Source organism: Temnothorax nylanderi, unplaced genomic scaffold (assembly GCF_030848795.1).
Source record: "Temnothorax nylanderi isolate EJ_2023f unplaced genomic scaffold, tnyl_v1.0 TNYL_tig0380_pilon, whole genome shotgun sequence".
NCBI lineage: Eukaryota > Metazoa > Arthropoda > Insecta > Hymenoptera > Formicidae > Temnothorax > Temnothorax nylanderi.
Genome location: NW_027249442.1, coordinates 41,256 through 67,235, shown reverse-complemented (window position 1 = coordinate 67,235; position 25,980 = coordinate 41,256). Strand labels below are relative to the sequence as shown.

The 25,980-nt window shown below is 40.0% G+C and overlaps 1 protein-coding gene across 3 annotated transcripts in view; it reads left to right on the top strand.

Moving 5' to 3' along the window:
- LOC139782006 (protein kinase C-binding protein NELL1) overlaps positions 1-25,980 on the top strand; it is a 78,051-nt gene that overhangs the window by 20,045 nt on the left and 32,026 nt on the right. For all 3 annotated transcript variants that reach the window (XM_071720908.1, XM_071720907.1, XM_071720906.1), the window contains exon 2: positions 25,157-25,369. In XM_071720908.1, coding sequence (XP_071577009.1) covers positions 25,157-25,369 — 213 coding nt within the window. The remainder of the gene's footprint in view (positions 1-25,156; positions 25,370-25,980) is intronic.

The window sequence follows — 25,980 nt, the reverse complement described above, 5'->3', positions numbered from 1 at the left end:
AATTTTCCTTTCAGGGCGCTCCTGACATTTAACTCGCATCTTAATTATGCGGATTATGAGAGTAGTGCAGTGCGAGAAGCGTCCGGTCTGCGGCCCCCAACGTCATGTACTATACATGGCCCGGATACGGCGCACGCAATTTTCTAGGTCGGCACGGCGGCAGGGAAGGTCAGGATTGGTTCAAGTCCAAGCCTTCGAAGTGGTCGTCGTGTTCTCGCCGCCGTCGTCGTTGTCGTCGTCGTCGTCGGCGGCGGCGGCGGCGTGAACGCGCGCCGCAGCGTCGACGGCAGTAGATCTATAATTAGCAGAATATCCGCGCAGCGACGCGGCATGACGGCGCGAGACCGAAGGGTATCGAGGTATCGCGCCTTCATCGGGTTGTGCGGGGAATCGAGATTTGACGGTGACGCGAGATTTAGACAGATATCCGCCTATTTCTCAATAAAATGCACGCAGAAAATTAATATAAAATTTACGTAAACTTATTTAATATAAAATGATATATAATTGCACGTCTCTAAATATAAAATATTATTCATATATAGAACATATATATACGCGAAAAATCTTTTGTCTGAGAGAAATTGATTAGATTCTATTCATTATCCGAGAATTAGTGGAACTTTCTTTAATTTACAAATTCTCTTAATAATTGTGTCGGTTCTGTGCTAATAACTAAGAGACAGATTGCAGACATAACTAAACATTTAACTCCCTTTCAACTTAAACTCTATATTTAATATCTTTATTAATTAACATGGGTGTAAATAATTGCTGTAATAGCGAAGTCGTGTCGATACTCTCATTGGAATCCTCAAGATTCAGCTTCAATCCCGAAGATGCATTACTCTTTGCTGTTCCTTTCTCCGCGCTGCGCTTGACGACGGATGTTTCCAGTCAAGATTGAACATGGAATTCATAAGTATTTGGCCACAATTATTTGCTCATGTTGCATCGCAACGAGAATGACAGCACATCTTTCAGATAAAAGACGCCGTGGGTTTATTGACACTAGGTTGATTCTACTCTCGTTGACACGCGCTGTCTCGCACCGCTTCCGCTTTCTCCTCATCCTCCTCTTCGCGTCATCTTAGCGATGAGAGTCTGCAAGTGGCTAGGTCGCTAAAAAAATAAAGAAAAAAGACACTTTGCCTTGCGGCTGTCAGCCGACAAACGCACAATATGAAGAAATATTAGAATTAGGTTTCAAATGTCAACTATCACAAATCCTAGGCTTTATTTTAATTGTCTACTATCACAAATCCTAGGCTTTATTTCGCATATTGTATTATTATTATTCAACATATTATACATATTATTATTTGTATAAAATCAGAGAAAAATGTGGAAATTTATCGCGTCTGAACGTTCCGCAATTCGATTCTTTCTCGAGCACCCTTACCGGCCTGATACGGTCGATCGATCGCGCGTTGTATCTCGCTCGAGGAACCAGGTCGTTTCGTGCATGAGACATTGTCGAAGGAAGCTCCGAATTTAAAGCCAACTGGAACCTTTCGATCCGCAGTAATCACCTAGATTACAGTCCGATAAGACTACCATTTGAATAATGACTATATCCGTGCGATGAGCCTTCATGCAAGAGGCCAGAGGAGGGTAATCAAAGAGTAACCGGCAAATAACAGAAACAGACGAGCGAGGAAAGAAGGAAGGATAGAACCGGAGGACCGAAAATAGGCCTAGACGTTGCGTATTTCCCTTTTCCGTCCCGCTCGATTTCTCCATCTCTCTCGAATATTTCTGTTTCGCGCGACCGTCTACGCGATAAGAGCCGCTCTGATCTTCCAGACCTGAGAGATCCGAGATAAATGACCGGCCCTGAAACTCCCTGAAGTATATGACTAAAAGGAAGAAATTCACGCGTGGCGCCGAGCACGACTCGAGAAAGCGCCGCGCGCCGCGCGCCGCGCGCCGTTGCGGTAAGATATTTGCGCCTTTCTCAACAAACAATAGTATAGTTAGCCATAACAATATTTCGGCCATTCTAAATAGACAGGGAGAGACAAACGTCCGAGCTCGGCACGACACAGTTCGAATAGTTCGGAGTAGGGTACGGTTTCGGTAAAACTTTACATCGTAAATTTCTGGACCGTGTCGCCAATGCGCTACATGAAGAATGCGAACGCGAAATGTGAAGGGTGGTCAGTGCGCGCAGACACGCCTTTTAAACGCGAGGCAACGTGAGAGCCGCGCGGTATAGCTCCTTTAAATATGAAATACGAAACTATGGGCGCGCTCGCGCCGGAAATTTCGGTCGTAACCCAGAAACATCGTAACATTCTACCGGCAACGATGCGTGAGTAACGGTGCAGCGGGTGCGGCGGGTGCGGCGGGAGTAATAACGCTGCTGGCCGCGACGGCGAAACCGTTGCGCGACCACCTAGTGCAGGATATTTAAAAGATCGGATCTGGCGGATCACCCGCCCACGACCAGAGGGGAATAATCGTGCAGGATTAACAAACGCGCGTCGTACGGCCGCGCTGTGATGCCTGCATGGCATTATATCACTCACCTCGCGCGCGGATCGTGGATTTTGCGAAACTGACCGTCGACAATGCGCATTTGGGAGATTTCTTTCGCACCGGTGCGTGCACAATTCGCGAATGTAAATCATCGTTCTGTATATCGTAAAATTTATATCGCGCGTGATGTACGAAATAAATTCTCTATTTCGAACAGAATGACAGCGGTAAGAATAAGAAATTCTGATTCCTCAGAGTATGATATTCTGGCGAGTATGATATAAAGTTGCGAAAGGAAAGAAAATATTGCATCATGCTTGGCGCGATGAAGAACAGTCGAACACCTGGTACGCATCGCTGACCATTAACCTGCCAGAAATATTTCTTATAGAATGAATCTTCTACTTATATTGTTTCAATGTAGCACACAAATTCCTCTCATTATTTCACGCGTTCAACGAAAAGCGAGAAAATATCCTATCAATAAATTCGACACAATACTCATTAATAAAAAAGTATATAAAATTCAACAGAAAAATTTAACACAGATTTTTTCAAAATCCAAAACTGAATTATTTAAAATAATATTCCGGTAGGGCATGACAGAGAAATTAACGTTCGTTGTCATCGTTTGAAATTATCTTTGAGCGTAAAGGTTCTTTTAACTCTTGCTTTCCGCATTTCACAATCCTTTGACGTTCGTTATCGGATGAACGGTAATACCGTCAATGTAGGAATATCGGCCTCACGCGAGGACGCATTGAGGGTAACGCGGATCGGGGCGCGATAATTTGTGCGCGCACGCGCGCGCATATGTGCGTGCATGTGCTCGGCGCCGTCGCGTATAGTGGTCCATCAATTTCGCCGATCCGGACGTTTACGAGACGATCGTAAAACGGACTCGTAATAGGCGTGCACAACTGTACAGACCGCCGCCGCCGCCGTCGCCGCCGCCTCCGCCGTAACCGCCGGGTGGCCGGCCGGTCGGGAAATTCGATCGAGCAAAGGGTTTTACGTAAGTCGAGGTCCTTCGATCGACGATGTTTCCGCTCCTCCCGTAGGCATTCAGCGAGGTCCTAGCAGCTGTCGATCAATTTTACATGTGGCCCATCCGCACGAGCCATCATCGATTTCACGTAAATTTTTCACGGCCCCCTTTTAGCCATTTATGTCTTATTTTATTGCGAACGATAATGCGGTCGCGTGATGAAGTTCTCGAAGGTCTCATTGTATAATTATTACATAATTATCATAACTAGGAGAGTATTCTGATAATTCAGTGAATCTTTAGCGCGTTGTATTATTTACTATATTATTTACGATGTTTCTTTATGAAATAATTTATTTATCACTTTACGAACAAAATTTTTGAATTTCTATATACGTGTGAATCTCGTTTGGAAATTTACTAAATTTACTTTTAATCCATTTGTATTTGTTGCACGCGCGTTTATATGCTCGCAGCGAAAATTCGAAGTGGACTCCCCTTTGATTCTTTTTTACTCGCTTACTCTAGTACCGGGGAGCCGCGACTCCAAACACTTCTGTCTCGCTATAAAAAAAGATACAATCGTTCGCGAACGAGTGATCTTACTCGACGAGGCTCGTAGACACCTTGATTATTTTCTAGTGACTTTACGAGTGGGACGGGCTGCCAGACGCCGGCCAGACGAACCGCGGATCGTTTAACGTAGATAAATCCAACGGCACCCACGCTGGAGCTTCGGCGCCGTATAGGAAGACACGGGGACGCGAATGAGAAGCGGAGACGCGAGAGACGCGCGGAGTCAGAGTCGCATAGATAAATCGAGTGTAAAAAGGAGCTATATTTGTCGGTGTAAATGGCCGATCTGATCGCTTATATAAACTCGCGTTGCGACCGCCGCTTAATAATCGCAGCAATTACAGATACCTGTTACATACAATCTTCGATTAACAGTACGGATTATCATGTGTGTGATTACTCGTTTCTCAATTAATAATTGAGGTACTTTGGCGATGAAAGATTGTATTACATCAAGAGTATTTAATCCAGGAAAGAGATTATTACGACTTTACAATAAAAAATTTACCGATTTTAGCTACTTCTGACAAAAGTCAACGTCGTTGAAAACGTATTGTTTATAATACTCGTACTCTCTTGCTGTCACAACACAGGCCAGCTACAAATTTACAGCAGCTAACATCACTAAGTGGCAATTATACTCTCGGTCGTGTAGAACGAAAATAAGCGTGCTAGACGCGGAAACAAAACTCGTAAGGGCCAAGAGCAACTCTTCCCGCGGACAAAGGCCAGAAGGAAAACGTTCGCTCACAACGAGGACTCTGTGCACCTTGCACGGAGTTGCATAGAGGCCCGATTCGAGAGCTCGGAGCAAAGCAAAGATGCAAAGAGGCGTCGAGTGAAATGACGAAAGCTATTCCGAAAGCTCTACATGAGGCAACAGCCGTCGACGACGTCGCCTGATATCTCGTCTCACGTCGCCGATTTCTCTCGTCGAGTGGCGCCAGAGAAACGAGCAATTTTTCTTTTCGCGACCGATAAACATATTTGCGACGATTCTTCTTCTACGTTTACCACCTCCTCCCGCGCTTGTTCGCTCCCCCCCTTCTCCACTCGTTCTTTCCCCTTTTCTTTCCAGTTTCTTTCCCCCCTACTGCGCGATATGAGTAATCCCGTCGAGACGATGCGTATAATAATGATGGGCGACAGGTGTCCTCTTCTGAATATACGAACGTTTCCATCCTCGACGACGAAAACGCGTCGCGTTCTCCGTATACACTCGACGGAGGTCACAGCCGAAAAATTACGATACATCGATTTTAAGACGAAATTAAATTAATTTTCAAGAATCGTTTATTTCTGTATAGTAATGTGTAGTAATTTTTATAAATCACTCTTTTGTTTATTCACAAAGTGTGCGAATAACGTATTTAATTATTCTGACGATATACATATAATTATTTCATAACGTAAAGATTTAATGAGATTTAACGCAGAGTTCGTAGATGTAAGAAAAAACAAAAAAACAAATACGTTGCATCTTTCTCCGGGAGAGAAAATCCTCTCAAGAATTGCTCTGCGACAACGAGAATCGCAAGAGGCGCGTCGCCTAATTGGTGTATTTCATGTAAAAGCAGTCATGCTTCGGTGATAACGAGAGCAGCAATTCACGCCAGCGATTTTATTGCACTCGGCAAAAGGAGATTCGTCAAGAATCATTTCGCCTTTCCTTGTGAACGGTAACGGTGATTGCCAACAGCTGGTGGCACCCTCGAACGGCCTTGTCTGCTCTCGTCAGAGACGATCTCCGTGATCGTCGAGTGAAATTTTCACGGACGGCGGAAGACAATCCCGGATAATGCGACAAGATGTGCGTGGCCGGACCTCGGTCGACGGAGTTGATGAGGTAAATACAGATCTCATCAGATGTAATTTGTCGCGACTCTAGCGCGCTCGTTTCAAGATCGCTCCTTTTCTTATTTTCTTTTCAAATAATCTTGGACTAATTAACTGATAGCTACGCAGTTATATGTGAAACAGGTGACTTACGTCGGCGAAGGTCGGCGCCGGGCGAAGGGCGCGCCGTTTTGTGAACGACGCAACAACAACGTTGAATACATCATGATGATGCTTATCGTCTTTTGAGACGCACTCGATGGGGGACAAGTAATTAGAAAAAAATATATCTTAATAAAAAAATATATCCTAAATAAGTCTTAATAAAAATAATTACTATATTAGGAAAGAAATATCGAAAGTTTATAAAAATAAAGATTTTATTACTGTGAAAAATTAAGAACGCAGAATTTGATGCGTATAGAGAATTACAATCTCGATAATCAGATGTGACAAGCAAAAGGAGATTATAGGAATTGACATTAGGTGCGAAGACCGTACCCACTGCAGAAGCTAATTGTCACTGACTGACTCGCTCCTGATTAATGGTGGCCGAAATTTTATCAACGAGTGACGCGCCCTGAAAACGCACGGGGAGAGTCGGCTGCACGAAATTAGGGCCCAATGAAGCCGAATACAATTACTTGGAAACGAGGAGACGGGAAATAATGAATTTAACCGTTTCTTTTTCTCGCCTGATCCTGAAGCGAAGAACTAAGGGAAAAAGGAGAGTTCTGAAAGAGGAAGCTAGGATTATTCCGCGCCGCAGAATAACTCTGCAACTGCGACCTATTTAAATTCCCCGTCTCAAATTAAGGAAGCCCCGAATCTTCTCATGATCATTAAAATTAAGTTAAGTTCTCCATGATAATTGATATGTCACAGTTAAACAGCGACTTACAGCTTATTTTATTTGTTTATTACATAATGCTTGAATTTTACACAAATAAATAAAATTTCGACAATGTTAAGAAAGCCTCGTAAATTGTTTTAAATATTGATATTTTAAATTAATATTAAAAGTAACATCATCGAAAGTAACCGAATTTCTCCTTCTCTATAATGTATTCTATACCATGCTTTATATGTAACATGCCATTAATTCATGTGGATTCCAAGAGCGCACCTCCTGCGAAGGCAGGTGTTGGACAGGTAGATCGCACGGATACGCCGACACCTGGCCTGCCCCCATATGACGTTCTACGTAGCGTACACACTACTAAGAACGGACCGCGTTGAGTGTCAGTTCGAGAACGCGATACGACGGGATGTCGTACGACTCGTACGCGCGAATTAATAATTTCGGCAGTATCAGAGACCCGCAGCGTGTCTCCGTCAATTAGCGCATTCGTAACGGGAAAGTGCTAACGAATGGAGAACATGGGGTATCTGAGTAAATTCCCACGAACGTCGTAAAGCTCTGAGAACTTGGTTTTCCAATTAACAGGTCGTCACTTGATGCGTCGAATTTGCGAAGCAACGGCGTTTGGATGACGGTAAAATAAATTTAAATTAGTCTCACGTTGGGCGCCGTGAAGGCTTCGGTGTAATGTATAGGATAGGTCATCAAGTTACTTGTCTTTCTAAGTACTCGTGCATCTTACTTTTTTTTTCTTTTTCTTTCTTCAAGTTGTTGGATTGCGAGATGATATAACGTTAATGACAACAGCTTTTTCTCTAGGATGTCAAGGCTATCTCCATTATTTCTGGTCTCTAAGTGGAACGCTACCACTTACGGAACGGACCACGGAGTGGTAGGTTTTACCGCGAAAATAAAAAAAAGGATAACGAATCTAATGATCTCTATCAAGGCATTTTACATTTATTACGTCTCTCCTGTTCATCATATTAAGGGTAGTTAGTAAAAGTATTGTATGGCGTTTTATGAACGTTGGAGATACGAGACAAGAGATTCTCAGAAAACTTATTTAATTTTTGTCTCCGAGTAAAAGCTGTTGTAAATCCGTAAATAAGAGAAAACAGCTTGAGAACTTAGAAAACATTTTGTAAGTATATACATTTAAGCATACAACAAAAATATAAAGAATTATACTCATATAAAATTAATTAAACAAGAATTTTACATTATTGCAATTTCGTAAATCTTATTTCTTCATAAAATTAAAAAAAAATCGATACTTAATACTTCAATCAGTTATTATTTAATGTGTATCTGTAGAGAGCTACTTCACAAATCACTCGAAGAATTTAGGAAACGAAGATAAACGACGAGAGAAGTAGGCAGTAAGACTCTTGCTGCAAACTCCTCGTAAGATTTACTGTTTCAATGGTGCATTAGAGATAGTTTAACGAATAAATATTGCATGTGAATGATGGCACGATCCCTAAAATATTTGCAAATTTTAACAGCTTTTTCAAGCTGTAATCTCCAGCGGTGAAAAAGTAAAAGAATTGCGAACAAGCCAGGTTCTTAGTTCTTACTTTCTGAAAAAAGGCCAACTTTATCTAGACTTACATGTGTATGTTGATGAGATCATGGAGATGATTGCTGGGTTATCGCTTTTAATTTTTCGCACACTATTTTTGGTCGAATTCATTTTCCGAGGCTGATACGAGGGTGATCATACGCACGTACAATTATCGTATTTGGATATTTCTTTATTTTCTATCTATTGTGTACTAGATATTTGTATACACATTATTTTTAAATAGTAGCTTTTTTAACTGTAATTATCACATTTTTTAAAATAATATGGAATTAATTTGCGTCTCATTCAGGGTTTTATTAACTGTTATTAACTGTCATTTTACTTACTCAACCTTTTAATATAAATATAATGAATAGGTATTTTTTGTATGTATTAATAATTTAATTTGAAATGCCTAAACGAAAGAAATAATGAAACGTATGGAGTTCCCAACATAAGATTGGATTTCGTGACTATATTTCCGTGCTTTCCTTGGCGTTTACAAACGAAATAGAAATGTTGATACGATCGCAGTTTATTATTCTGGAAATGGTGTACGGTGATGAATAACAATGTGGTATGGAACTCCACTCAGTTCCACTCGGAGCTTCATGTAATCCTTCCGTTTCATCGTAAAATACACGCCCACGCACGGTGAAAAGAAAACAAATAACGGAACTTACTCGAAATTACCAAGCTGATCACGAAACTTCGTCCGACTTCTTCGAACCCTTTATCCTCGCAAAAACTTCGAAAATCGAAATACTAACTCAAGGGAAAATCCCATAAGAAGAGAGGATTCGAGAGGCGATAATTCTGGATGGAGACAGCAGCAGGACAAACGAAGAGATGGAGAAATGGAGACGGACTGATACTACTGGTGGGTTACGTCCGGGATTTCGCCGAGTTTACTGGCGCAATGCGGGGTGGCCAGACAACATGGCGCGCCCTTCTTCCACACGTATATACTACACACCACACACTATGGCTCGTCGAGAGCCACATGGGAATTAACGTACCGGCGCCTCTCAGTTGCTTTTTTTTTGCTCCTTCTTGATAGGGCGCGTGCCTTCTTCCGTTTTTTTTTTCCCTCGAAGAGCCCGGCACGCTCCTGTCATAGTTCCCCTTTGGGACAGGTGCGAAGTGCCTTGCAGGGAGCATCCCCTTACTCGTAATTAGGTATTCGCTTTCGAGACGTTATGAGGATCGAGCTGGAAGTGTTTGTTAATTTTAAAGCCCGTTTCTCGTTTGTTACGTCGGATTATTAATAATTCTCTCTTGAGTTTTTTTTTCATAATTTTCATAATTTTTTAATAACAATTGATTATAAGTTAACATCTTGAAATATACCGTATGAAAAATTAAAAATGCTGGCTCAAAAACATAGCGGATAAAGACTTTAGTTTCTGAATAACATCTCACGTTTGTTGTATAGTTAACACCCTCTAATAGCACTTTCTAGAAAATTATCATCGTACCCCGATTTCGATCAAAGCGCTCGCAATCAACGACGATTACGCTTTCCAGAAATGCGGAGCTTCCACCGCTTAAACAGCCCTTAAGACTTACAAAAGGTTCGAATGAGCAAGATTTGAAAAAGCCGACATCCCGAGGGAGATGAAAAGTGTGGGTGATGGGCGACCGAGGGTAGAGACAATTTTCGCGCGATTCATTCTCGCCCTCGGCGAATCCGCAATTTCGGGGGGGGGGGGTTGGCCCAGGCTCCCTTAAGCGGGGCCACACCACCGTGCCTGTCTCCGGAGGAGCCGCCGTGAAATCCCAACGGGACCTCGACGCCCCTTGCACGTCCTGACCACTCGATAATGAGCAATTCGCTCACCATTTCTCAGCCTTTTGTGTGCTCCCCCACACACGCGTGCCGACTCGACCCACATGCGCTTGCCAGAAGGGACGCCGTATGTTCGTTAGGTTGTTTCTCGGACCGGGCCCTTATTCGGTCGCATTAGTCGCAAACCTGGCGGAATCTTAACGGCGGTCACCGGCGCCGTTTACGCCTATTATGAATCAAAAAGAATGGTAAATTAAAATTATATATGATAACACTCCAGTATGTGAAAGAAATTGGATATAATAGCGCTGATGGAGCTCGAGCCTCAATAGAATAAATTTATGCACAATTACTATTGATATATTAGATAATTTTATTATATTCATTATATCGCAATATTCTTAGAATATCTAGGTCAGGATCTTTTGAGAAATAAACATTGCCATTACTGAAACGCTTAGTATATATTGATCTTATATTTAGATAATGAAAAGTTAACGAATATTCTAAAAATGATTTAATGTCAAACTTCATTTTTAGTATTTAAAAAATTTGTAATCCGCGTTTGTCGCACCATAAATGTTGGATCTCATCCTTCGGACCTTCGAACTCCACAATTCTGGTTCGATCAGTGGAAGCCTGCATTACATATGTATCCGTTCAACTTTAGAAGAGAAGAATAAATTGTTTGCGCGGTAATTTACTTTCGCTAAAAACGTGAGCCGATATATGACTCTCATAAGGGTGGCATCAATTATTTCTAGCTTGATCTCGTGGATTATTTATAGGGCGACTCGCGATTTCCGACGTTCTCGAAAGGCCGTTAGGCCTCGTCGATTGTCCTCGATCGACTGTAGTGGTAGAAATGATGACTGGCAGATATGTCGGTCGATGAATGTGCTTCGCAATTCAAATGCGATTAGGTGTAGGTACACCTGTATAGATATGCGGGCATTTTAATTAGTTAGCAGATATCGATGAACGGAAGTGGATAGCGTGTTTCATTTCTGCTTACTTTCCGTGATAATGATATTAAATCTTGACATCAATAGAATATAAAAGGAAGTCAATAATTAAAATCCAATAGCGTTACGTATAAATTGTATGATAAAAGATTTTTTGACTTTTTTCAGCAATCAATTACTATACAGATGTAGTTCTCTTGAATAAATTGCTTAATTTCTTTAAGAAATTTTTTCGAACTGCGCCTCCTTGCATCTCCGAAAACCATAATGCAACTTTTCCAGCGACTTCGTTGCAATTGCTTGTTAGATTCAAGGGTTGCATTCGTCCTCCACTTCGCCGCGTATGATCAATCCAGTCTCGGAGTCACCCCCGCGTTTCTAGCCCATATATATGATGAGGGCGGAGTGTAGCGACGGAAGTGATTCGTACGAATTTACGAAAGTGCAGCTCTTCACGCGTATTTCACTTCCCTCTAAGCCGGGCCGGTACCCTTCGGCGGCAACCACCCCCGCCGGCCTCTTCTATCGATCGACCCTTTGCACCCCTTTTGCCGGAAGCTGTATACCCGAAAGGAGAATGACTGTCGATACGCGGCTCTGCGCTTCGTTCTACGGGGTCGCGGCTTAATGCATTCTGATTTCCTTATTGCGCTTCCTGGAGACGCGGGTGCGCCGACGAAATGAAAAGCTGAGTCATGAAGGATCGGAAAGAAATCGGGAATTTCCAAGTGTTGTTAATATTAGAATATATAGTAGCGTTAAAGATAATTATACATAAGCAATTAAAAAAAAAAAGATTTTATTTCCCTTTTACCGTAGCTTGCTCTTTTTTTTTACAGATATTTTAAAGTAATTTTTTAAATTTAAATTCTTAGTCAATTATCTGTGATAATTTGTAATATTATGTATTATATATAAATAAATACAATGTTTTAAATTATATTAAAGAATTGCGGAGAACTTGGACTTACTACTGTGACTAATAGTATTGTATGAATTATAAGAAAAAATTATAAGTAATAAAGTACATAGCGTACATAATTAATAACATATTATTCATAATGGAAACGATCATATTTTACAGAATTTTCGAAAACGGAAGAGAATAAATGTTTAATCAGCGCTTTGCGATTTCGTGTAAACTTCTCGTATAAGCTTACGTATTTTTAGGTTCATGCATTAATCAATTCCTTTTTCTTGTGGGCCGCATTACTAGAATTTTATCTAAAAATATCCATTTTCATGAGAAAGTCTCGTGCCTTGGCGCTTTCGTGCGAGGACGTCGATAAAATCAGCTCGTACTAGGAACGTTCGACTTTGAAAGTGCTGATATTACATATCCTAAACTTCATATGTATTGCTTTGCAGCAAGTACTTAAAATAAATAATCCTTTTGGAATCTCTATTTCCGCTTTCGTTATCAGAAATGACAAATCGTATGACGTTTGCTTCGCACGTAACCGATTCTCACTTGCGAACTTGTCCGCAGGATAAAAAATATCGATAACCACGTGGCCATAAATATCAAATGATTTACGCAGCTTAAAACACTAATTTAGTTCGCAACAAAGACAGTAGCGTACGTTCGCATCGATGAAATATATCTAGATGCTCCGCGACAAATGCACCTGTAAATCTAACGGCTGGAACTGACATCGAATTCCTCGCGGAAGTTATTAATTTCTCGGCATCGCGCATTGCGGAAGAATTTTGACATTAACATCACCGTTAAATCAATCTTTCCAATGACGCATGCAAATCGAGCGACGGATCCTTAGCACGTGACAAATAAATTCGTTCACTCGGAAATGCTGACTTTACGACGGACGCAAATTTACACAGCACTCTCAGCGAATACACATTTAACTTGGCGCATTTAATGTTGCGCTTCGCGCTTCTCGCAACGAATTAAACGAAAAGTGAGCAGTCTTAAATCTCGCACAATTGTGCAGTTTGTGTCTACCGCAGCGGCGTGATTTATCGCGGAATATATTACATGTAGCGTTTCAAAAATTAATCATACACGTTCTTAACAGATTTGGGACCACTCTTGCAAATTAATAATTTGTAACTGCAGCAAATATTTTCTGAATTAAATATAAGCATTCATTAACAAGATAATAAAAATCTCTTTAACAGAATTTTCTCCTTTAATAAAATCAAGTGTTTAGTTAATTTCAGGACTAATATTTTTCAGGTAAATTCTGTTTTACATAAAAAAAACACAAAACCTATTTCAAATGTTCAAGTATTATATAATCAAAGTGGCAAATGGGAATATGTTCTCTGGAGATCTGAGCAGGGTTAAGCGATCGAGCGAACAGGGCTTTGATCACGGAGTGGAAACATTGCTATAAATCCTCGTCGAAAATAATTTTCATACCGTCTCTCGAGTTATATCTCAGTTATCCATTTTTCTTTCATCTCTTTATTCTTCCTTTCGCATTCTCGTTATTTCTCCGACTGGCGCCTGTTCCAGTCGGGCAATTTCCTTCCACTCTGGCGTCAACCAAGACGCATGAACGTTATTATATTTCTGTTTTTGCAATATTTTTCCAGCGGAGACACGCAAATTCTGAGAGGCTGGAGATGAATAATTGCTCGTATCACATTGTTTTTCCTCGGTTATGTAAGGTTATTATGCAGCTTCTGCTGTAATCTCAAGGAAATCTTTTCGGGGGTAACTGCCCCCCTTTGTGTGCGCGATTGAACGCATAAATGAGTTAATAAGTATATGAAATTCTTTTCAAAATAGAAATACTTCCTTATATAGTAATAATTTTAATAAACAGTATACCACTACCATTAAATATACATATTTTGACATTATTTAATGCTCATAATGTTAAAGTGAAAATTGATATAATAAATTATAAAAATAATAGAAAATTATATTGCTATGTATAAAATTATAATTTTCAAAAAATCATAGTAAAACAAAAATAGATGTTATATTTCAAATTTCTCGATAATATTCGCAACACATATAACATAAAAAATAATTTCTTCTACAGAGGAAACAACAAAAATGATTAAAAGAAAAGTAATAAGTCTACAATATAATACCGGGAAGTTGACTTTACAGTTTATTCAGCAGAGGTGTGTATAGTGCACGATTATATGAACGCGTTCGTATGTGAGCGGCGCCAAGGCGTCGAGACGCTGCGCGACCGATCGGTTGATGTCTCGTGAGTTCGCTATAATCCTTCCTTCCGTCGTACTTAAGTCGCAATTAATCCCCAGATATGGGAATTGCATTTGTTAAACGCCGCTCAAATTGCAGAAGAAGCGATTTTATTAATTTGCAAGCAAGAGTTGATCCTATTTTCTCTAATAATTTGATTTAACTTTTTTTACGCAAATTAATTACTTTTTCAACAAATATTTACTTAAAAAATAGAGGAGACAAAAAATAAAAATTTTACCGGCTTTAAAGTAAAAGTCTGTTTTTTTTTTGATAGACACATTCGTTGGCTTGTGTACTTAACTCATTTTCCCCTAACGCGAATCGATAAGCGCTTTAACGATTTCAGTTTGTCAAGCAACTGTGCGTCGCTTTGCGCGATAATGTTGTGGTCGCAGGGAAGTCTGCATGATCGTGAAATATTAAACAGTCAATTAATAATACTCCGTAATATATTGCATCGACGATGACGATATTATGACGATATTATGACCGTGAAGCAATACTTGTTACGAGCGTGTCCTCGGCAACACGCGATACGCGTGGCGCGGCGCAAATGACAATGGTTTTGACGCACGTATCATATCATTCCTCGCGCGCCTCGACGGCACTCGGCATAAAGCGGAGCACTAGTTTCATTGCTAATGACGCTTGGATTTACGATATCGTTACCGTGTCCGCGACAGGAGCAAAGCCAGCCGCAGCAGCGGCAACCAATTACAACGTCGTGTGCACTTGACGCGCTGGAATATAGATCGTCGCGATTCGTCAAACCGACGACGACTCCATCCAGTCTGATCGTGACGGACCACGATATACGAACTCGCTGTGAAACGATGAAACGACTATTAATCCCGGGACGATAACGGAAGTTCAGGAATAAACTTAGGGTGCCATCTTCCCCTTCTCGTCGCTTAAGATTACCTAATCGTTAAAGGGGAGAAACGAACTAAACAGATTCTTAATTTAATGAGCGACTTAAAGAGCACAGACGAGAATACGAAAGAGTCGCAATTTTGACACGATAAAAGCGCGGTCTAAGATCAAACCGCTGATCCTAGGAATCTCGAATTACACAGCAATGGATTGTCAATCTAAAAAGGTTACGATATATCAAATCATAGATCTATGCCTGTAATTTAACGATGCGACTGCACGACGATGTAGAGATATTTACATCGCGGAGACACGCGGGCGTTTCTCACGTGTCTCGTGGCGAACCATCATTTTGGAAGCACGTCACGGAGGCTCGCCTCGTAAAGCAGCATCGTTGCAGCCGGCTTACGAGTTGTCGCAAAAATAGTAGTTTGGAGGGCTCGTAAAGCTTCACGCGTGATTTTGTTGCCCGTGAAACGCGCCCTATTCCCATTCCCGCCACCCTTTTATTTGCCCCCTCCCTTCTCCCCCTTTGCTATAATCCATTGCGAAACCTGACAACTTAACCCTTCATTAGCTTCACGACACGCCCGCGCTTTACCGAAGTGTGTACCGCGGCTTATAATATTCGTGCCTGAGTGACAACGTTATTTCGGGAATGGAGCAGAAAATGCGTCTCCTGCGTTTTATTCCCTTTAAATGAGGATATATTTCTGCGGATGGAGAAGCTGAGCTGTTTATACAATCATTGTATGTTTGTTGCGTATCACTTTGTCGCGTTATTAATATAATAGCGCGACGCTTTACAGAGTCTTTGAATTCGATTATTATCATCTGTAAAAGCTACTAAATTCATATACATTCTGAGTAAATTGGTTATATGTTTAATTCCTCAATTATGCCATCAAATATCACTAGAAATAATCATTTCTTACTTCCGTAACTTTCGTAATGCTTCATAATATGCTTCGTAACTGCCAATCGTTATACATATAAATTAATAGCATTAAATTCGTGACCTTTAAGACATCTATAGGGAATTTCCAGCAAATTTCGCGTATAAATTGCATATGTAAACAAACCGGCGCTCTGATTTCTCATAGTTATTTTTGTCTTTATTTTTATCGCGTAATTCGATGATCAGATTGGAGAAAAATCGTCGGAACTAAACAACAATGAACGCAGTACGGAGTTACTTTCCTTCACCGCCGGAATCGAGAAGTGATATAAGCGAATTATACAGCCGTTGCCTCGCGACCATCCCTTTAATTAAGCAAGGATTAAAGGGGTCGCCTCCATAATACATAATCCTCATCGAGTTTCGATTCCTTAAGCTTATCTAGCTAAGTAGATATACGTGACTGGAATATGACAGTCGACGATGTTGAGATAAAACCATTTAATTGATGAATTTTTAAACATATTAACGATATATATATAATTTATTATATACAAAAGCGCTGCATTACATTAACGTTTAACGACACATTTTTTTATGAATTTCGGAGATTAGCTATTCTAGAAAACTTAAAGAAATAATTGCAATAATATTGTCGTATCAATTCTCGAATACGTAAAATTACTTACTAATGCATTTATCGATAATGGGAAATATCTGTGAATATACCAATAAATATCTCTGGCTCGATGAGCTTGATCAATAGCCTACATACACGGGATGGTTTTGCGATGGAACGTAAATTGTTCGGTTGCTCCGCGTTTCGCGATTGGCGCTTAAATATTTTAACGCGTTAAGAACTGACGCGCGTAAAAATAACGCGAGACTCCTAATTGTGATTTTATATCTCACCTGTTTACACGAGTGAATCATTCCGTGACGCGTGTTAAATTGCTGATCGAGTAATCCGATAGAGATGCATGCATTATTTCTCCACCGTACTAAAATATTGATATTTCTCTTCCGATTTTTGAATGTTTACGACGCAAACAGCGCCAGCTATATTCCTCTATCAATGCTGTATAAATACTTTTATATAAAATACAGAATATTATTCGTTCGCGATATCAAATAAATAAAATTATCAACTGCCTATTAAATTTTAGCATAGCATTGAACTAGACGGATATCGGGTGATGTCATGTCTTTTACGTGAAGATGTTGCATGGGCTGATGCTTCTGCATAAAAGCATTGTCCCATTAAAATTGGACAGCGCCAGAAGAAAAACGAGTCAATGTCGTGCGTGGGTTTTCCTTAGAGAATGGGCCTTCGATGCCGCCATAAAGAACGAATTCCCCCGCTCGAACAAAGCCGATCGAGCAGGAGAAGTGGAGAGAATCGCGGCGGCACCTCTATTAAGAATAGAACGGGGCGGATTTAGATATCCTCGCGCCGCACTCAGTCGCGGCACCTGACTGACTGGGATGTCCACGCGAGAGAGCGTGGAAAATAGCCTAATCTCGTTTAGACAAGGGAGCCAGCCGGAGCGTCAAACATTGACGCAGCGCGTTAACACCATTGTTCGCGGCGCGAACGTAACACTAATGGATTCCTCGCATAGTTTCCCCATTACGCCCTTATCCAGTCGCGCAAGCTTATCTCATCGGGATCTCAGTGCCGAGATTATTTGAGCCAAGGTAGCTCCGAGCTGCCTCCCGTCGATGTGTGTATGCATAACGCGATAGCGGTAATCCCTTTTGTCACCTTTTCAGCCTTTGGTATACCTTTTGGCACCAGGGAGATGCACTTGAGTATCGTAAGAAAAATGCATCTGAATTTCTTTAAAAGTTCTCAAAAGTAGAAAAGCAGATTCGATTAATAAAATACTGTCTCTCTTATTAATTAAATTCTTAAGAAATTAAATGGTACTCAATATAAACATTTATTAATTTTGAATAAAAATTTTATATTAATTTCCCTTTGTATGTAACGTTATATGATGCATATACGGTGCGGTAACGTGCATAGATATAGCGATTGCGTTATCGCACAGCGATTAGGTCAACATGGCGAATCGTTGTGTCTTCAGCGCCTGTTGGGTAGCAATTCGTATGATAATAAAATCCATGCGCTATATTGGCTTATTTATAATATTCTGTTATTCGGTCGTTATGGCCGACGTTATGGCAGCCGTATTAATAAAGGGGTCGTGTGTGTGTGTGTGTGTGTGTGTGCGCGCCGTAATAGAGGATTAGGCCTCCCCTTCATAGTGGATGCTCGCCATGTTACGCTTCGCATTTATCCTGTCCTGTATATAATCTGTCGTATAAATTTCATTGCACAATCGTATAATCTGAGCCGCAAGCTCAATCTGTATACCCAGCATCCGCATTGCGTCACGTCAATTACTCTTCCTTCTATATATCAAACGTCGAATATAGAATTAAGATCGAACAATGTTTTCAACCGCGAAATATATCCGCTAGATAATTCGATAATTAGCTTTAAACGCGTGCAGCTCGAAACGTAAATATTGGATTCTCCAAGACTATATTCTTATACCGTTCAGCGTGACAGACGTATGACATGTTCATGTACCCCCGTACGTACTTGATATTGCTAGATATATGCGCTATATTGGATAGACGTGTGACAGATTCCTCAGCCGTTGAAATATTGAGTATCAGACAAGCATAGATGAGCGCTTATGCCAAGTTATACCTGCATGCATAATGTTGCGTGCTTTCTTCTGGGAATGCATTGTAATACGTCCTGAGAATTTCATTGCGTTTCTACTTAATCTATAATTCAAAATATTTTTCTTTCCTACACAATCGTGGTGAGATTCTTTTTGCACGTATCGTAGAAAACTATTTTCCACTTTATAATAGATTACGTATAAAAATGGATTATATCGGGCAACAATCGTGCGATGAATCATGACAGTTGTTTCTATGTGTAAATGCATCAATCGAACAGCCGCGGTGCAAGAGCATCGGTGATTGAGGGAGAAATTGGCCTTTGGGTGATTCGTTGCGGCTTTTATGAGGCTGCAAAAGCGATTACTGTAGATTGCTCTCATTAGAGGCGGCCTTGTCGACGATGCCGCGGCCGTAACCGCGGGCGTTTCGCATCAAAACGGATGCCGCGAATGCAATTAGATTTAATGCAAAATTGAATTACGCGGAAACACCGATCGCAACGCGCCGCATTGTTTCACGACTAATCAACTGTCGCGTGTGAAACATATCGCAAAACTATATCGGAAAACAAATTATACGCATCGAACAAATTTGCGATTTTAAATTAGAAAGCAAATATATATTTAAAATAATCGAGATTTTGAAAAAAAAAAAAAAAGTTATTCGAGCGGAAATTCTTATCTGCTTTTCTCGTAAGATTCTTTCTCACTCTCGCTTTTCTCCGCGACGTGAAAAAAAAAGGAAAATATCGAGGGAAGAGGGGCAACTCTAGCGTGAGGCGAGTCGTCGACCAACTAGAGCCGCGACCTTGACCGTTTGATGATCGAATGAGCACGCGCGAGGTGGCGGCGGCCGCCGTATTATCGCGCCGGCAAAATTCGACGATCCACTGCCGGGAAAATCGAACACGCGGCGGACGTCCGCGTCGCATCGCACGGCTCGTGTGCGAGACCAGACGTCGCTTTTTTACGCTGACGCCGCGAAATACCGTTGCCCGGCCGGCCAGGCGATTTCTGGCTTGCGATCGAAGAATCCCCCCCCCCCCCCCCCCCGATGACGAAGTCAGTCGATCGTGAACTACCTCGATGGTGCAGCAAAGGCCAGATTTCGCCGCGGCGATCGATCACGGTTTGTCGCGATGAGCGACACACGGTGTATATCATTGATGTTCTGAGGTGGCCGGTGGACAGAATGGGGTCGTGAAAATAATAGACGAGCTGGATCTCAACGGAATTTGTTATACCTTTGTCAATTTCTTTTGTTATGTCTTTCGCTTTAACATAAGCGCAGAGAGCACGGACAGTATTAAGTATTTATTGGTAATATTTTGGTAATTTTGACCAATTTGTGCCCCCTCTTCGACCTAACCTTTGTCTTTGAGACATCTAGTAGATGGCAGCGCTGCACATCATGAAAAAATATATATTCCATATTAGTTCTACCAAGACGGATGTCTATGCTACAGTCATAGCATATGGTTCCAACCACCCATGGAAACTCAGAATAAAATATTAACAGAGTCCACCACTACGTCGGTTTGAAACTGAATATCGTGTGACATGTGACAGAAATATAAGTGCGAAAGAAAATTTTCTGTACAGAATTTTATTTTACTTCGTTAAAAGCAACGCGATGTCGAAAATAAATAATTTAAGCAATTAATAATTAATCGTTAATTATTTAGCAATAATAAGTTTTGCATTTAGCACAATAAAAATATTTTAATCTCGCACCTACGTGAAAAGTATCGTGAAATAGATTTTTTTTCAATTCTTAGTCACTCCGAGAGATATAATATAATTTATTTTATAATGCCTAATTTTAGAAAGCGTTTTGGCGTATCATGGCGGACATACTAGTTCTCATAATAATGGCCGATTTAACGTTTTCGTCTGAATTTCGACCTGTAGGTCGAATTCCCCTACTGTGAAAACCAAATACCAAACTTTGAGGGCAGATTTCCTTGATCGGGGCATTTTTACTTCAAAGTCGTTGACTTTGAGGTCATCTTGTCGATCAATAAGGCATTTTGACTAATAAGTCCGATTTCCCTATTTATAAGTTAGATTGACTATGAAGTCGAGATCGCTGGATCGATATATAGAGAAATGCGAAGTCTATTTCGCGCCTAAAATATTCCCTATTAGTCAAGTCAAACATATAGGACTTATATATGGTAAAAATTAGGTAATTCTGACCAATTAAGTCATATCGCCTATGAGATTGAAATTAAGTAATACAACCAGGTCACATTTCCTTCAAACAGGACTCTAATTTTAACTTATAAGTTGAATCGACTTTGAAGACACATCTTTGATCAAAGTTGAATTACATCAAATATGTAACAAGTAATATATAATAAAAAGCTAAAGAGAGTGAGCGAACAATCGTCATGTGATTATAAAATAACTATGTCGTCTCTCGCGTGGAGAAGAACAGTGTTATCTTGGTGTTTTCTTATTCTTGTGACAATAGTAACGGGACAGTTAAAGATAAGAAACTTTGACAAACAGGAAGATGTCTCCAAACGTGAGTACTTCCATCTAATAATATCAAGATATATATAATAACATGATTTCTAATTTATCAAAATCATATTATCATACTTACGAATTAAAATTTTATCATATTTATGTATTAAACTCCACTTCAACAATTGTTTTAAAATAATTATTTATAAAATAATCGCAGCTTTACTATTATTATTATTTTGTTGGTAACATTCTTATTAATTAATCAGTTGATCAATTTAAACAAGACATAAAAAGAAGTTTATAGGTAATGAAATCTTTATAACAATTTAACATAACTATGAATTCCATATTTTATTACTTGTCACCGACAAAACTCGTTTCCTCGAGAGTTAAAGAAACAAGGAGATCCTGTCGTTACACAAAAATTCCGGCGGCAATGTTTTCAGGGTGAAAAAGTTTGCCAAGTCTTGTAACGCGGAAAGCATGGAAGAACGAACATCTCGATGCGTGCGCTCGTGCGTATCTGACGAAATTCATCGCCGCGCGTCTCGGTGTTCCCCCCGGTCTGTCTTGCCGGTTCCGGGCTTCCGGGTTTCCGGGGGCTGCGACCCCCTCGAGGAGCCGGCCGCGAGACTCGTGCCAAGGGGGACCGGAGGTCGCGGAGGAACGGAAGGTGTCGATCGATGAGTCGTGTGCCGTGTACGAGGACGGGTTGGTTTCCGCGCGGCTTGACCGTCGCGTGTTATCGATTCGCGAGCGAGCACACACAGTCTCTGGCATTCGATACCGCCTCGCTTTATCGTCGCCGTGAATGAAAGACACGGTCATGCGACGATCAGCCGGTGCGATTTAACGACTTGATGTCGAATGGGTATGATCGGTAACAGAGATAGGATTGCTCTCGGCACGAGTTATTAAGCGAAACACGAAAAACGTACAAAAATAAAAACATAATTTCGGTAATTGTCAGCTTGATATCTCGATAGAGTTATCAACATTTCGAATTATATTTCTAACGTAAATGTTATATATTAAATTTTCATCCTTGTGAATTATAGATATTTATAGAACGGCAATTTAATTTTTATATCGCGCAATGTGATCCGACACATATAGCGTAAAGGTATAATTTTATAAATTAATTAAACTTTTATTTACGATGAGAACGATGATGTCGCTCGACTTGACGTACTTACTTATCGATGTAATCGTAGCAGTCGTTGTGAATGCCAGAAATGTGACGGTGACGGTCGTGCCAGGAGAGACACCACGTGTCACGTGTTCTCTCTTACTCTTTCGCTCTCCCTCTCGCGAATTTGACGATAATACCGCGTACGGTTCGATACCGGGCGTCGCGCGTCGCGACGCCCGGCAGTCTGCCACTGTTCCGTCCATCCTTCACCCAACGTCATCCCGTCTTAGAAGACGCTTACGCGTTTTCTAGTACCGACGAAATCTCTTGAGTAACGAGTCACATAGGCGCCACCATTTTCAGTTTCGGTTAATAGAAAGTTACAAATGGCAATTTTATCAGTGCTATAATATTACTAGAGAAAGAGATATTTCATAAATATTCTATTAACTCAAAATACAATAAAAATAATAAAAATGATAATGTGATAATAATACATATAATATAATATCATATGACTAAATTATTCTACTATATTTCCAGCTACATAAAAAATAAAAAAAATTTTAATAAAAAGACATAATACAATTTAATTTTCACTTCTATTCAATTGTCATTATTATATTAGATAGGAAAAATAGTCAATAATAGGCCTTCGAAATGTAACAAAGATAATATCTACAAATGGAAGTTCCGTACATGATGTAATCATTGTAATAATCAATCGTGTTATGTACTCCCCTTAAATATGTAGGTATTACATAAAACTTTAATATAATTCTATATTTACATAAAATATAATAATATGAGCTTTAGCCATGGCATTGATTAAAAGATTCGTAAAATATAATTGTTAAATTAATCAAACATTTCATTTATTTTTGCACGGAAATATTTTATTCAATTTAAGCATTATTATCATTAGGCATAATTATTATGTCTCTCTTAAGAAGGTTTATTGTATTCAATCAAAGAGTAGGAACATGTATTATCAGATTATTTTCGTAAGAAATTGGGTCTATCGTTTATGATGTAAAGGAACATTAGTTTGATGTGTTTGCCTAGCGATGTGTGAATCTCGTGGTGTTCAAAGAGGAGCATATGTGCGTAAATAAACTTTGAGGACGCGAAATGATCGGCGGTGAACCTGCTTACAGACACCTGCCTGGTGTTTTCTTAACGCGGGCTAAAAATATCATTCTAGATTTCGGTGACTGCATTTAAACAAATCGTACTCTTGGACGCACGCCTTCCTGTTGGCGGTGAATGTTGCCAACACTGTTTATGTTCTGATTTATTAACTTCGCGTTTTCCTCCGCATATCTACTTGTTTTTGTCTTCGATATTATTACAACGAATGCAATCGATTGAAAAACCCTCATTGCCGATCTCTCTGACATCGTTATTTTATTAATTCATTTCTATTATCCAGAAGGGACAAAAGTTCTTAATTTTTAAATCATTAGAAAGAGTTGTAATCGGATCATATTCGATATCGGGAAAAGTATTCACATCTTCGTCATTATTAATGTTTAATTGATTTTATACTAGTACATACAGCCAAGCCAACAATTTATCTATTAGATTTAATTATGCTACTTTAGTCGAATTAAGCTAAATAAGTTATAAAAGTATAAAATAGAAATATGTCAGAATTATTTTACGTTGTAGAAATAGTAATTTTTGCAACCCCAGAATAAAATTTCATTCACGAATGTATTCGAATTCTTTACGAAAGGAATGTTAAGAAAATGAATTTTTCAGAGTAATGAATTTTGTAAAAGAATGAAAGATTTATATTAGATATTATTTTTAAAAAATTTAAACAATTTAAAAGCATTTGAAAGAACCAAATTTAAAAGAAGATTTAAAAGAATTTTTTGTTTTCTATCAACATGGGATACCCCATTATAAATATCCGACTTCGTCGTATCAGTTCTACACATCTTATCCATTAACGTCCTCTTTCGACTTTCCACCAATCAGTCTTTGTCAGAAGGGAAGACCAGGTTTTCGTGGCGACCGTGTGTCTCACGTAACTGAACATCAAGGGTTGTCGCTCATCGCGAAAGTAGCAGCCAGTTCAGCTGTGAGGGGTTGTCCGCCCAAAACGGACAGACCGGCAAACTTTTTTTCACGGGACTTCAATCATTATCAACGTGAAGTCGGCGCGACAGAGACAGAATGGATTTCACTTATACAGAGAGAGAGAAAGAGAGAGAGAGATGCGATAGATAAAACAGGCTGTTTACGGGGCGGACGGTTTCGCGGAAGGGGTTGAAGGCTTCATGGAACGGGGAAAAGCACGGAAACGCCGATAACGAGCGACGCTGTGAAGAGTCGATCAATACCACCATTTCGAGAAGTCTACGTCATCTATGATCGTTTTCTTCTCCTTCTTCTTCTTCTTCTTTTCTTCTTCTTCCTTTTCCTCGTCTTTTTGATTTGATCTGATGAAAGATTAGTTGTAATTTCATCGGGAAATTAACTCTACTGGGGGACTTTTCCTTACTAACGATGCTAACAATGTAACCGAAATCGAATAGTTGAGAAAAAAGAAGAAAAATGAATAATTATCCGATGAACAAAACAAATTCGAAGTCCTTTTATCACGCAGAGATAAATTTTGCATATTGGATCGAAACAATGTGATGTTGCTCGATTTACATAAAACATGAATGCGGAAATCTTAGAAGTGGGATAGAATTGTCATCTTTGATATAATTGACTGTCGTCACTGTCGTATCATTAAAGTTTTTGCGTAGCAGTGATATAACAATAATCAAACGATTGTTATAACAGATATTTTAAATTGACTGTTTCAGTGTCTGGAACGACGAATAAGAAAGAGGAAGAGACGGCGGTATCTTCGGTCACAGAAGGACCTACCATAGTCCTCGGCACGAGAACAAGGACAGGGAGCGACCCTGGAGGAGGTATAGATCTATTAACAGCCCTACAGCTTCACAATACTACTCGGCAGGGCGTTACGCAGGTGCCGGGTCTGGTTAGACTGAGACCAGCCTATTATCTTCAGGGTGAGTCAACTTTGTTCGGTATTTTCGGCCCGGCTCGACTTTTTATTCGAGATATTCTCAAAATCTTTAATCATCGTCTGCATGATAATAAAAAAAAATTCTCGGACATCGCGAGATAGCGACTTTAATCTTAAATGATTGATATTCTGTAGAAAAGAATCAATCAATAATCAAACATCACATGTTTTCTTTTCTACGGATTCTAATTGAATTTCCCGCAGACAATTTAATTTCTCGACAAGAAGTTGCCTTAGAAGGGATGCAATTTTAAAAATTTATCTTACAAAAATTTTAATATTTGAAAAACATAATTGAAATAGTAAGAAATGGATTAAGCACGCTTTACAATCACGCTAGTATTGCTACAGATATAAGAGGAAATAAAGCCTTTTACTTGATTCACACCCCCTCGGAGCTGTAATATATATTACGCGATAAATCGTGGCTCGTACACGAAGCTGCCACTTCGGTAATGCTCTCCTAACCTGAATACTCTCTTAATTTGCATATCGTCGAGGCGTTCTTTACGCGAGCGATTCTCCTCTCGCTCCTCCGTGTAGCACACATTGCAATTATTATGTCTCGTAAAGACGATGTTTGCGTTCTTTGAG